This window comes from Botrytis deweyae (assembly GCF_014898535.1).
Source record: "Botrytis deweyae strain B1 chromosome Unknown BDEW_031, whole genome shotgun sequence".
NCBI lineage: Eukaryota > Fungi > Ascomycota > Leotiomycetes > Helotiales > Sclerotiniaceae > Botrytis > Botrytis deweyae.
In genome coordinates, this window is record NW_024066238.1 from 114,505 (window position 1) to 126,732 (window position 12,228).

The 12,228-nt window shown below is 41.7% G+C and overlaps 4 protein-coding genes across 4 annotated transcripts; 3 read left to right on the forward strand and 1 right to left on the reverse strand.

Moving 5' to 3' along the window:
- Positions 1 to 2,571: 2,571 nt before the first annotated feature.
- On the forward strand, positions 2,572 to 2,922 carry EAE98_009816 (uncharacterized protein; the record flags this gene model as incomplete). The annotated part of the gene is made up of 1 exon (XM_038957437.1): positions 2,572 to 2,922. The coding sequence occupies one exon, from the start codon at positions 2,572 to 2,574 to the stop codon at positions 2,920 to 2,922; it is 351 nt and encodes a 116-aa protein (XP_038806145.1).
- An 879-nt stretch (positions 2,923 to 3,801) lies between these two features.
- EAE98_009817 (uncharacterized protein) lies at positions 3,802 to 6,864 on the reverse strand (the record flags this gene model as incomplete). The annotated part of the gene is made up of 4 exons (XM_038957438.1): positions 3,802 to 4,447; positions 4,584 to 6,244; positions 6,475 to 6,499; positions 6,695 to 6,864. The coding sequence occupies 4 exons, from the start codon at positions 6,862 to 6,864 to the stop codon at positions 3,802 to 3,804; spliced, it is 2,502 nt and encodes an 833-aa protein (XP_038806146.1).
- A 2,088-nt stretch (positions 6,865 to 8,952) lies between these two features.
- On the forward strand, positions 8,953 to 10,378 carry EAE98_009818 (uncharacterized protein; the record flags this gene model as incomplete). The annotated part of the gene is made up of 3 exons (XM_038957439.1): positions 8,953 to 9,062; positions 9,113 to 9,261; positions 9,315 to 10,378. The coding sequence occupies 3 exons, from the start codon at positions 8,953 to 8,955 to the stop codon at positions 10,376 to 10,378; spliced, it is 1,323 nt and encodes a 440-aa protein (XP_038806147.1).
- A 101-nt stretch (positions 10,379 to 10,479) lies between these two features.
- Positions 10,480 to 12,060, forward strand: EAE98_009819 (uncharacterized protein). Its single transcript, XM_038957440.1, has 3 exons — positions 10,480 to 11,003; positions 11,074 to 11,353; positions 11,456 to 12,060. Exons 1-3 carry the CDS (start codon positions 10,937 to 10,939, stop codon positions 11,919 to 11,921), a joined length of 813 nt encoding a protein of 270 aa, XP_038806148.1. The 5' UTR covers positions 10,480 to 10,936; the 3' UTR covers positions 11,922 to 12,060.
- Positions 12,061 to 12,228: the final 168 nt, after the last annotated feature.

The window sequence follows — 12,228 nt, forward strand, 5'->3', positions numbered from 1 at the left end:
ATATTTTTTATTGTCTCTATACTCAATCTTCGTTACCCCTCCATCTGGAACCAAGACCCCACTACGCTATATAACTTATTCGAATTCGACAACTACCAGGACTATACTCAAATCATTATTCAAGATGTGTTATCTAGTGGTCGAAAGATACTCAGTCTGCCGCTGCCTCTACTACCAGCACAGCGTTGATATGTGCGCCGCATACGGTACACAAGGTCATGGAATTCAAGAGAGAACGGTGTTAGTTGGATATGCTTGCGATAAACATTCAACTCACCAATCCTACCAAGATCCGTATGCGCGGGAAGACTACTCAGACTCTGGCTATCACACAGCTAGTCATAGTTCGCATACCCACTCATCCAGACAACACCGCAGATGAAATATATTGTCTTCGATAACTGGCTATTCATGGCAATCGCGACCTCTTGTACGCTTCGAATTCGATCATTGGATTAAATATCTCTTCTCATTCCGCCGCAGAATTCCTTCTGCTCCACCATCCGAACTCTCACTCCTTTTCATGGGCCACAATCGAACAACCACCACCTCTGCGCCATGACCCAAATCGCATGCGACAATCTCTACTTCTGATACCCACTACCTTATACAACTATATACAATTACGATCGAAGAATTAATACGCGCGATACCTTGCTCTCCACGAAGTTATTGAAGGCACGAAAGAACATATATATAACAAAGAGAACGAGTTTTCATTGACTATAAATGGGGAACCTCTACAATCATTGAAGTCTTTGGCATTGTATAGTGGGCTTAATACGGCATGGCGCGTTGGATCTTTGGGAGATTGGGCATTGCGATTCTACCCAGGCACTCTTGTTGTCTGCGATCATCTATTTCTTTTGTCACGTCGATTTTATGCATTGGGAAAAGGGATATATACCTGGTGTTTGGGAGGGAATTATCATATTGAGCTGGATTGTCTTTTTTGGGGAAAGTTTCTCGAGTCATTCACCGAGTCTTTGGATCTGTGATTCATACTTGGTTGATTTGTCAGCGAGTCTCTTTTATGTTCGATACCTGGGAGCTAGACTCCAAGCTCAGGCAGCAAATCTTGTTCCAATAGATTGGACGAGAAGAATTTGGTCTTAGAGGCTGCGCCTACTTGGCTCATCTATTTGCAATGGGTTTTTCTTACAGTTTTCCTTGGGTTTCTTTTTGTTTGGCTTCTCGCTTTTCGTTGTTGTTTTAGAAAACACGTGTGGATCATGTGTAGAAGTCATGTATTCTACTCACAGCTCAATCCCAGGACGGATCATTCAATACTGGATATTGCAGGTATGAAACTTTTAGAGGGCTGTAGGGAAATTGGGATGTTACAGTAAGAGGAAGAGGAAGAGGGGGATAGTAAACCGGTTTTTACTAGTTCTTGGAGAATTACGGATTTATGCATCATGGATTATGGATAATGTGGATTATAATATCGATAGAAGGTTGGAGGAGTAAGAGAAGGAGAAGGAAGAACAGCGATAGCAATAGCAATAGCAATAGCAATAGCAATAGCAATAGCAATAGCAATAGCAACAGCAATAGCAAAAGAAACAATAATAGAAATAGGAATAGGAATAGAAAGAGAAATGATTTGAAATTGAAATTGAGTTGATTGATTGATTGATGAAGGGTATTCGAAATTCAAGATGAAGATAGATTTTTCAATTCTCATTCTCATTCTCATTCTCATTCTCAATCACTTGTCTACCTGCCTCCCTAGTGGTATATTTCTCGATTCAGTGTTTTGTTTCATGATTTCTCGATTTCGTCATATATATATCTTGATTTTCGGATTTGGATTTGGATTTGGATTTGGATTTGGATTTGGATTTGGATTTGGATTTGAAATTCCCGGTCTGTATGTATGTATGTACCTATGTATGTATGTACCTATGTATGTATGTACCTATGTACCTATGTACCGATGTACGTGTATGTAGGTATGTAGGTAGGTAGGTACGTGGAGGTGCATGCATGCGTGCATGCTTTCTAGCTCATGTGATTTTTATTTGTAATGTATGCACGGGGTTAACCTTATGCAAGTATGGGTGGGTGGGTGGTTGATTGATTGATTGATGATCAATGAGATGAGATGAGATGAGGGATTTGGGGGATTTGGGGGATGCTTTTCTTTCGATTTTCGTTTCTTTCATTTCTTTCGGTTTTTGGGGGGGGAGGGGGGAGGGAGGAGGAGATGCGAGATGGGGTTTGGGAGATGCGAGATGGGAGATGCGAGATGGGTCTTGGGGGCTGTTTCTGGGTGAGAGATTAAGGCTAGATGTGGTGTGGTGTGGTGTGGTGTGGTGTGCTATATACAGTGTAAGGCGGAAGGAAGGAGGGAAGGAGGGAAGGAGGGAGGGAGAGAAGAAAGGAAAGATTTTTATTTACTTAGATTTTTTGAAGGGGAGTTTGATGGGATTTGATTCGATTTGATTTGTTGCAATATATTTTCATGAGGCCGGGGGTTTTTGGAATTTCATATATGTTATTCTTCTTTCTTGTTTTTCTTTTTTTTTGGTTTGTTTTTTGTTTCTGGTGTGTGTTTTCTAGAGTGAAATGGTGATGGTGATGGTGATGGTAGAAAAGGAGGAGGGAAGGAGAGCGGAGGGAGAGAGAAGGGAGAAAGGAGAAAAAAAAAAAGAGACAGGAAGAAGAAAGAAACAGAAGAAAGAAAGAAAGAAAAAGGAAACAGAAAGAAACAGAAGAAAGAAAAGAAAGAAAAAAGGAAAAAGAACGAAAGAAGATAAAGAAAGAAGAAAAGAAAGAAGGAAAAGAAAGAAGAAAGAAAGAAGAAAGACAGCACGAAGAAAGAAAGAGAAGAAGAAGAAAGAAAAAGAAAGAAACAAGAAAGAGACGACAAGACGACGAAAGAAGCAAGCCCGCATCCCGCCAGACAGCCAAAGATAAATCACGCCAATCCCGACCGCAAACATCCCACCGCCAATCCCGAAGCACCGCCCATCCCAAGCCCCCCGCGTCCCCCCCCGACACTCGCCGTGGCGCTCACTCCCGCTCATCCTTAGACTCATACTCCACTAGATGCGTTCTTAATTAATTAATAGGCGTATGTATATATAACTAGTCCATGATATATAGTATCTATATAGTATAATTAATATACAATATATAATAAGTAGTAGATAATAGATAGTAAAGAGTTCTATTAATAGTATTACAACTATATATATAGTAAACAGTAGCTAGTATTAAGTTGATACTATATATAATGATCCATAGGTAGTATATATATATGAAAAATTCAAAAGTTGATAATAATAGAAAACTTGGTATTCTATTCCCTTGAGTATAAAATGATATTTGATAAGACCAACTTACTATTTACATTTCAACAGCGTTCCCAGAATTGTCAACTATCAAACACGATGAGATACAACACAAGTACTTTATGTAAATACAATTAAGATCCAACACATACATAGGTAGTAGGTATAATAACGAGACCATCTATTCATCGATGGTATCCTCGCTTTTTGATCCTCAAATATTCCCCCCGGCCTCAGATTCCTTCCTGTAGGTTTTCCCATTTTCCCTATTAATCCTTCGACTCCCTTTCCCGTGCCGTATCCGTTGCATTCATCCACATTTGATCATTCCTCTCAAGGGTACTTCCCGAAGGAATTTAATCACTCGGGGGCTCCCACAAGGCTGAAAGCTCACCCCAAGAATACCCATAATCGTCTTCTCTTTTCTTTCCTTCCTATCTGACCCAAAAATTATACCTTGGGGAACCAAACCCCAAAATTTATGACCAAAAAGCCATTTCACTTAATTATTATTCTGATCCCCATCAATGCCATGTTTCAAAGTTTTGAACCAATCCGAATTTTGATCCACCATAAAATTCGTGATATTGAATTCATTCGCTCCGTTTCCCATCTCCGGCATCTGTAGATCACCCACTCCGTTCCCATTCCCATTCCCATTTCCACCATTACCATTCGCCTGATTTTCACCTGGAGCAACCGGTAATCTGGGTACATTGAAGAAATCAAAAACATCCAAGTACTCCAACTCATTCGGTGCTGGAGTTCTGGCCGGAGTAATACTTGGCATTCGTGAAAGTCCAACATGCTTCGGTTGTCTCGAGATGAGAAAATCTAAATCATATGCACATCTCCTCATATCCGCAAGTATTTTAACTGAAGAAGGAGTTACACGTTCACCGTGTGTACCAGCAGCATTTTCGCTTTCGCGATGTTCGTCAAGTACCCGTTGAAGTATAGTTGTGTAGCGTTCAGCTACGAGCCAGTAGGTGCCCATGTCTCGCAGTGTGTCAACGAAAAATTGGATCTGAGGACTGAGTTTGTGTTCGATGGTTGAACCATGGACGAGGAGTAAGCGGGCAGCTACCCAGAGGGTGAATGCAAATGGTGGGCCTAATTTTGGGAGCATGCCATTTTGGACCACGTATCTGTAGGGCTGTGTTAGTAAATCTTACTCGAAATTTGCTTTTGTAAAACATCACAATTTACGAGAAGATTGAGTCAATTATTAGAATTTCAAGGGCAGGAGTCAAGGGTAAGATTTAATAAACATAATATACGTACTCTCCTAAAGCTGCAATATTCTCAACAGCACCATGACACCGTTGACTCGCACTATACGATGGGGTAAAAATAGGTGATCGAGTTGTAGGATAAGCAGCCGATGAATGAAGGCGTATTACTGCTGTGTGATATGTCGCGTGTAGCATAACCCAGCCACAATTGATGGATTTATTGCTTCCTGGTTGAAAAAGCTTCGCCATGTTTCCATAATCCCCAGGCAGATTGAATTTCCATGAAGTGAGCATATTATCCAGTTCTCGATATTCGCCTTGCCATTGTTCAACGTCGGACAAAGCACTGATATCTACTGGCTTCTTCAAAAATTTATGAATTCTTGAGAGAATTCCAAGGATTTCGATATAATACGAGAATGCGCCAAGATTCTCTGGTTTGTCAATGTCGTACTCTGTCCTTTCGCTCGTGCGGAACCATCTAGTCTCCACATGCTGGTTTTTATTCCAAAGATCATCTCGACAAGGTAGAGTTCTGTCAATTTCTTTTTCGTCCAGGGCGAATTCAAAAGCTGTGGCAATTGTGGCATATCGATCCAAGAGGTATACCATCCAGAAAAGGCGTCTCCGTGATTCCTCTTCAATCCAATTCTCCGGTTCTGGTAAGACCATTGCTCGAAGTGTATAAATCGAAGGATAGTTTGGCGAGACAGAGAAGGAAGTAGTCTCTACAGCAAGTCCCAATTGAACTACCGAACGTGTAATTAGAGCCAATAGATTCCATCCTGGTGGTCCATTGCTACTACCTACAAGATCCAAAGCCAAAATAACCAGAGCCTGTAGAGCTTTAACCGAGGAATTCTCTAATCCATACAGCAATACCTTCTGTTTAGATATGTCATGATAGTGTCGTCTTCTTTCTTCTGTAAGTCGTTGATCCGTGGAAAACCTCAAGGTAGTGGCTACGATGGCATGTAAAAGTATTTTATCTGCTTCATCTAAAGCAGATGGGCCGAACAATGAATCCAACGTAGATCTTCGATGTAATATTGGACACCAAGTATTGACATACTTAAAGTAGAGATCAACCAATGCATATAGTAAGTCATACGGCGGTAAAGCATGATCGGAAGAGACTTCATTTGGGTTTTGGTTTATGTTTAAGCTAGGTGATTGTAGAGGTGGTTGATTCGTACTATAAAAATCTGGTGCTTGACTAGTTGGGATTGAGTGATTTTGCTGCATATCCATGGAAAGGTGCGATCCTTGTGATACAGGGGTGTGCTGATGGAAGATATCGCCGTGAATAGATGGCATCGAGGGAGTTGGAGGCATTGGATTACCAAAATCCATGGGTGTATTTTGTTGTCCAAATGTAGAAGGCTTTTGAAGAAATAGGGCTGTCTCTGCTCTGGCAACATGCCCTCCACGATGATTAGAGAGCCCCTCATTGTGTCTGAAGCTGTGAATACTTTGTGGTGTACCGTGATCGCTCGGAACGCTATTGGCAACACTATTGCTGTTTTGATTAAAGGATGATTCTAGAATTTGAGCATGCGAGCGTAGAATTTCCTCGAGTCGATCCAATCTTTGTTCCAGTTCTCGACCGTAGCCAGCTCTTAAACCGGGTTTCTTGCGCTCTTTGTATTCACATACAGCACCATTGCGACTACACCATCCACATGATGGTTGACCGCGATCACATTTGACCTGTTCAAGTCAGAATACAATCCATCCAATTTTCGAACGAACAATCTGAAGATTTCGGAAGTGCATCATCAAAGTCATAGTGAGACACATGGAAGATACATTAGCGTCGGGCACATGTAATGTCAGCAATCTTGTGAATGCCGTTGAACCAATGGATACCAGATTGTAGAGATGAATTTGATGAAATTTGATGAAATTTGGAATGAAAAAATGACCTGATACAGACGTACCTTTCTTTGCTTACATAGCTCACACCTTCGACGAAATGTCAGCCAATCATGTCCAACATTTTCCGTATCATTAATTGGGGGATGATCTTCCGATTCCTTGACCGGAATGGAATTGGCAACAGAGGACTCCTCCTCGTCGTTATTGTTGGTATCCGGATCATTTGAGACATCGGGGACATCAGGGACATCAGGGAGAGAAGAATGAGACATGATTCCTTACGAAACTGACATCGGTCGACGCTGCCTTTTGCGAGGACCGTCTCCATTTGCATCAATGCTATCCTCCTCCCCGCTATAATATTGGTCATTGTCTCCATCACTCTCGGGTTGAGTTGCACCAGAACGTAAAGACGTTCTAGGTGATTGTTGGATATCCATAGCAGCCGACATTTGATTCCGATAACAAAATGACAATATTGATAACCCACCTGTTTCGAATCTCGGTGAAGATGGGAACGAAGAAGAAGGACCAGCTCGGTATTAAATGAGCGAGGAGGTGGAGGTGGGGGTTTGATTATTTTTTAGCAATAGCCAAGTGAATGTAAGTCAAGTATGTAAGATTTCCAAGGTCCTAGTGGTAGGTAGGTAGGAGTGGTGGAGTAGGTATGGAGGTATGGTGGTATGGAAAAAAGACAAGACGGGGAAAAAGAAGATGGTGGGGCACGTGTCCATGTACGAAGGACTAGGTATTTCTTCGAATATGAGGTTAATGGGTGATGGATATGGATATGGATATGATTATGGTTATGGTTTAGAGTTCATGGTGTATGGAGTATGGAGTATGAGTATGGAGAAGCGTGTTACTGTCATTACCCGGGAATCCTTGAATTCACGAATCCTTGAAGAGAGAGGGAGAGGGAGAGGGAGAGAGAGAGAGAGAGAGGCATTTGAAAATGGGTTGGTTGAACACAAAGTGCGGACTCTGAAGTAGATATCGTAGATACCTAGTAGATACTAGGTATGTTGTACTGATCAGATACTCTCTCTCTCTCTCTCTCTCACACACACACACACACACACACATACACAATCACTCTCACTCACACTCCTCGTTCTCTCTTCGGTCGTCTCGGTGAATCATGCAATTCAACTCAACCATGAAACCATCGTTTCTATGCGAGACTCTGATTGATCAATTCAACATCACACAAGAATCATGAAAACTGCAGACTGCAGACTGCAAACTTTATCGTGTAATTCCTTCAATGCCATCAATTACAAGGGATTGATTGATTGATTGATTCAATGCAACGGCTTGACTCCGAGACTCCACCACTCCCAGGGTTGGAACTGCGTTTTGTGGGGTAACTTGGGGTTAATGCACCTCCCGTCACCCGTCACCAGCTGACTCGTTCATTGATCAATCAATCCATTGGGTGATTTGGGCGGCTTACTGAGTAACTTGAACCCATGGGCAATGGGCAATGGGCAATACCGTAAAAACTCGATAAACTGAGATCCTACTTAACCACATTTAGCTTAGTATAAACGCCTTACCCTACAAACTAAATCAATTTGTAAACAAAAAATATTTTTTTAAAGAATTTCAATAAATTATTATTGAATCAATAATCAATATTTTGCTTTCAAATTGAAGATCTTATTAATGATTAATAATAAAAAGAAATCAAAATCAATTTTTTTTTTAATTTCCAATTTCGAAAAATAATTCATATACTTTAAATATATAAATGATTAGAAAAAGTGGAAAAAATATCGGATTTCAATAAATCCAGCTAGGGAGATCAACAATATGCTAAGCTAAATGTGGTTAAGTAGAATCTCAGTTTGTTGAGTTTTTACAGTAGATGTTGTATTGCGGACAGATGAGCAATGATTGGCATGTGAGAGAACTTGGTGAGAGTACTTCTACCGAGTACTTCTACCTCTGTACAAAGTACTCGGCCTCTTATCAAGTATGGAAGAGTACATCTGTGATAAATATACCAAAGTACCGGTAGATAAAATGATATGAGTAATAAAGTAGTATGTGGAAGTCATAGAATATATTTGTTTTGCTGGGAATACAAAACACCTTGTACTCGCAAACCCCATTCATCCATACTCATAGCTCTACAAGAAAAACTTCCAAACTTCGCAACCTTCATCCTCATCTACAACATCTACAACATCTACAACACACAATGACCGGAAGAAACTACATCACCCACAACAATTGATGTCTCATACGCCAAGAATCTTCCAATCCTTTAATAGGCCCAGATCTATCTATGCTCGCTCAAAAATTATGAATTCGTCTTTACATTCCGTTTCAAAAATAGCTCGGTCGATATTCTCCCGGCTCAATTTGGATTGAACAATCCCCCCCGCCAAGGTGTTTCTCATGAAATCTACAAAGTAGCCTCCCTGCCCATCAATCATAAGTAGACAATAGTAAAATCCCGACTTTTCTCTTCACTTCCATCTGTTGGTCTTTCTGCTACAGTCAGTACTGTTATTCCTCTCTGCCAAATCACAATGGCTTCTTCATCAGCTCGCAGTTTCCCCTCCATCAAAGCTATCCGAACTTTTGTTGTGGATGGTGTTGGATCTGGAGGTGATTATCACAATGTTAAAGGCGGTCATTGGTAAGTTTGATCAAGATACACACCTTGTGACTTGTACTAATTCACATCAGGTTGATTGATACACCAATTTCCACACCCATGTCAAGATGGGAAAACTACAGAGCTTCAAGAACTAGTTGGGGTATCAATGTGCTAGGCTCATTCTGCGTCGAGATAGAAGGTTCAGATGGCACAATTGGATTTGCTACAGGATTTGGAGGTAATTGTTAATATCTCCTGTCTCACCGATCAAAACTCACCATATGTTTGCAGGTCCACCAGCATGTTGGTTAGTTCACCAGCATTTCGAAAGATTCCTTATCGGTGCCGATCCAAGAGATACCAATCATCTCTTCGAACAAATGTATCGAGGTTCAATGTTTTATGGTCGAAAGGGTCTTCCCGTTGCTGTCATCTCAGTGATTGATTTAGCAATCTGGGATTTACTCGGAAAGATCAGAGGAGAGCCAGTATACAAGTTGATTGGAGGAGCTACAAGGGAGAGGCTAGACTTTTATTGCACAGGACCAGAACCTACTGCCGCAAAGGCCATGGGGTTCTGGGGTGCTAAAGTTCCACTGCCATATTGTCCAGAAGAGGGTCACAAGGGACTCCAAAAGAACGTTGAATTCCTCAGAAAACATAGAGAAAGTGTGGGCCCTGATTTCCCACTTATGGTCGATTGTTACATGAGTCTCAACGTTCCATACACTATTCAAATTGCTGCAGCTTGCAAAGATTTAAATATCAATTGGTGGGAAGAGTGTTTGTCTCCAGATGACACTGATGGATTTGCACAAATCAAACAAGCTCATCCACAACTCAAGTTCACCACAGGTGAGCATGAGTACTCGAGATATGGATTTAGAAAACTTATCGAAGGTCGAAACCTCGATATTATTCAACCCGATGTTATGTGGCTGGGAGGAATGACGGAATTGCTCAAAGTTGCAGCAATGGCAGCCGCTTATGATATCCCGGTGGTACCACATGCAAGTGGACCTTACAGTTACCATTTTGTGGTTTCTCAAACAAATTGTCCATTCCAAGAGTACCTTGCAAATTCACCAGATGGAAAGAGTGTCTTACCTGTCTTTGGAGATTTATTCTTGGATGAACCAATTCCAGTGAAAGGATACCTGGATGTTTCACAACTCGACAAGCCAGGTTTTGGTTTGACCCTCAACCCAGCTGCACGACTTATTCCCGCACAGTACCTCTTAACACCAAACCCAGAGAGACCTCTTGGTCAACCAGCAGTTGAGCAAAAGAAGTCTGACAATCAGGGGGTTGTGAATGGAGTGGTGGAAGAAATCAAGAACTTGTCAAGTTCATAGTTTGAATCATAGCCAATTTGTTTTATTAGCCTTTTAATTTACTTATACAATGCAATGCAATGTTATCTATTTCCGTAGGATCATGATCCAAGACTTTTTCGAGTTCCGTTTACAAATTTGCATAAATATTATAATACCTTGTGAGCGAGCACATGTGGACGGCCAACTTGCCCCACGTTTTATTTACATGCCACTTCGGCTTCGGTGGTCTTTAACTCGAGAACCGAATCGCGGGGTTCTTCCACTATTGACAAGGGCCTAATTTTTGGAGCTATTGATTCACTTACAATACCACACCAATTGATACTAAAATTATTTGATACTTCTTACATATTACCTATCTATGTACTTTTCGAAGTCACTTTGTATCTACTCTTTACATTACACCAATTGATATACTCTACCATCTTTAAAGAATAACAATCATTTTGTATACTCATCACGAACTTTATTCCCCAGATACCCCGCCATTTCAGTGAAGAACATAAGATTCATTTCACCCTACGCGTACCTATAGATTCTACACATCTACACCGTTTTAAGCTCTACATCCAAACCATGAGTCTCAAAGGCGTTCACCTTCTCGCCGGCAAAACCGCCGCTATAACCGGTGGAACCACAGGAAGTTCGTTCCCCTAATTGCCCAAAATCCCCTCTCTTACACGCCTCAACTAACACTATTCGTTCTCCTGCAGTCGGCCGCGCAATTGCTCTCCTTTATCTTCGTCAAGGTTGTAATGTAGCAGTCAATCATCTCGGTCTCGACTCCGATATCCCACATCTGGAATCGCTACATGCGGAAGCCAAAGCTCTGGCGCGAGAAAATGCGAAGGCGGGGAAATTATTAGATGTACCAGGAGATGTTAGTAAACCGGAGACGGGGAAGGAATTGGTGGAGAAGGCAGTGGAGAAATGGGGACGATTGGATGTTTTTGTTAGTAATGCGGGAGTTTGTCGGTTTGCAGAGTTTTTGGAGTGAGTTTTGTTGATTTATTAATTTATTTGTTTGTTTGGGAGTATTTAGGAGGAGATGAGAAGGAGAAAAAGTGAAGAAAAAGAAATTGACAAAACAAATAGACTAGAACCCGATCTCTTTTCCCACACCGTCCGCACCAATCTCGACGGCGCCTTCTACACCTCCCAAGCCGCCGCCCGTCAAATGTCCTCTCAATCTCCTCCCGGCGGCTCCATCATCGCCATCTCCTCCATCTCCGCTCTCGTAGGCGGCGCACAACAAACCCATTATACACCCACCAAAGCCGGTGTTCTATCACTCATGCAAAGTATGGCGTGTGCGCTGGGTAAATACGGTATTAGATGTAATGCACTCCTACCCGGAACGATCAGGACGCAGTTGAATGAGGAGGATTTGAAAGATGAGGAGAAGAGGAAATATATGGAAGGAAGGATTCCGTTGGGGAGAACGGGGGTTCCGGGAGATTTGGCGGGGCCGGCGGTATTTTTGGCAAGCGAGGAATTGAGCGGGTATGTGAATGGGAGTGGACTTTTGGTGGATGGGGGACTGTTTGTTAATTTGCAGTGAGGGGGTGTGAAGACGGGAAAAAGAATGTACATAGATAGATTAGATACTCGGACTCGCATCGATTCTCGAAAGGTCGAGAAACTTTTGTATCTCACCGTATTGGATATGGTATGCATTTCTCGCCGAGGTGAAAAGCTTGACGTCTTTCGGCTATGTATTAAACACTCTTGTTTCTTCTCGGCATACGGAATAAATGCTGGTTTCACAACTATGCATGTACAAGTGTCGAAATTGTCAATAGGATAAAGTTGAACGTTCACTGAGCTCCTAGGTAAATATGGATTACAGGAGGAAGATTGAAGCTCAT

Excerpts from the sequence above, each read along its gene's own strand:
- EAE98_009819 (XM_038957440.1), top strand. The coding sequence starts at position 10,937 with ATGAGTCTCAAAGGCGTTCACCTTCTCGCCGGCAAAACCGCCGCTATA. Across the intron at positions 11,004-11,073 it reads AACCGGTGGAACCACAGGAA|TCGGCCGCGCAATTGCTCTC; the intron begins GTTCGTTCCCCT and ends GTTCTCCTGCAG. Across the intron at positions 11,354-11,455 it reads CGGTTTGCAGAGTTTTTGGA|ACTAGAACCCGATCTCTTTT; the intron begins GTGAGTTTTGTT and ends CAAAACAAATAG.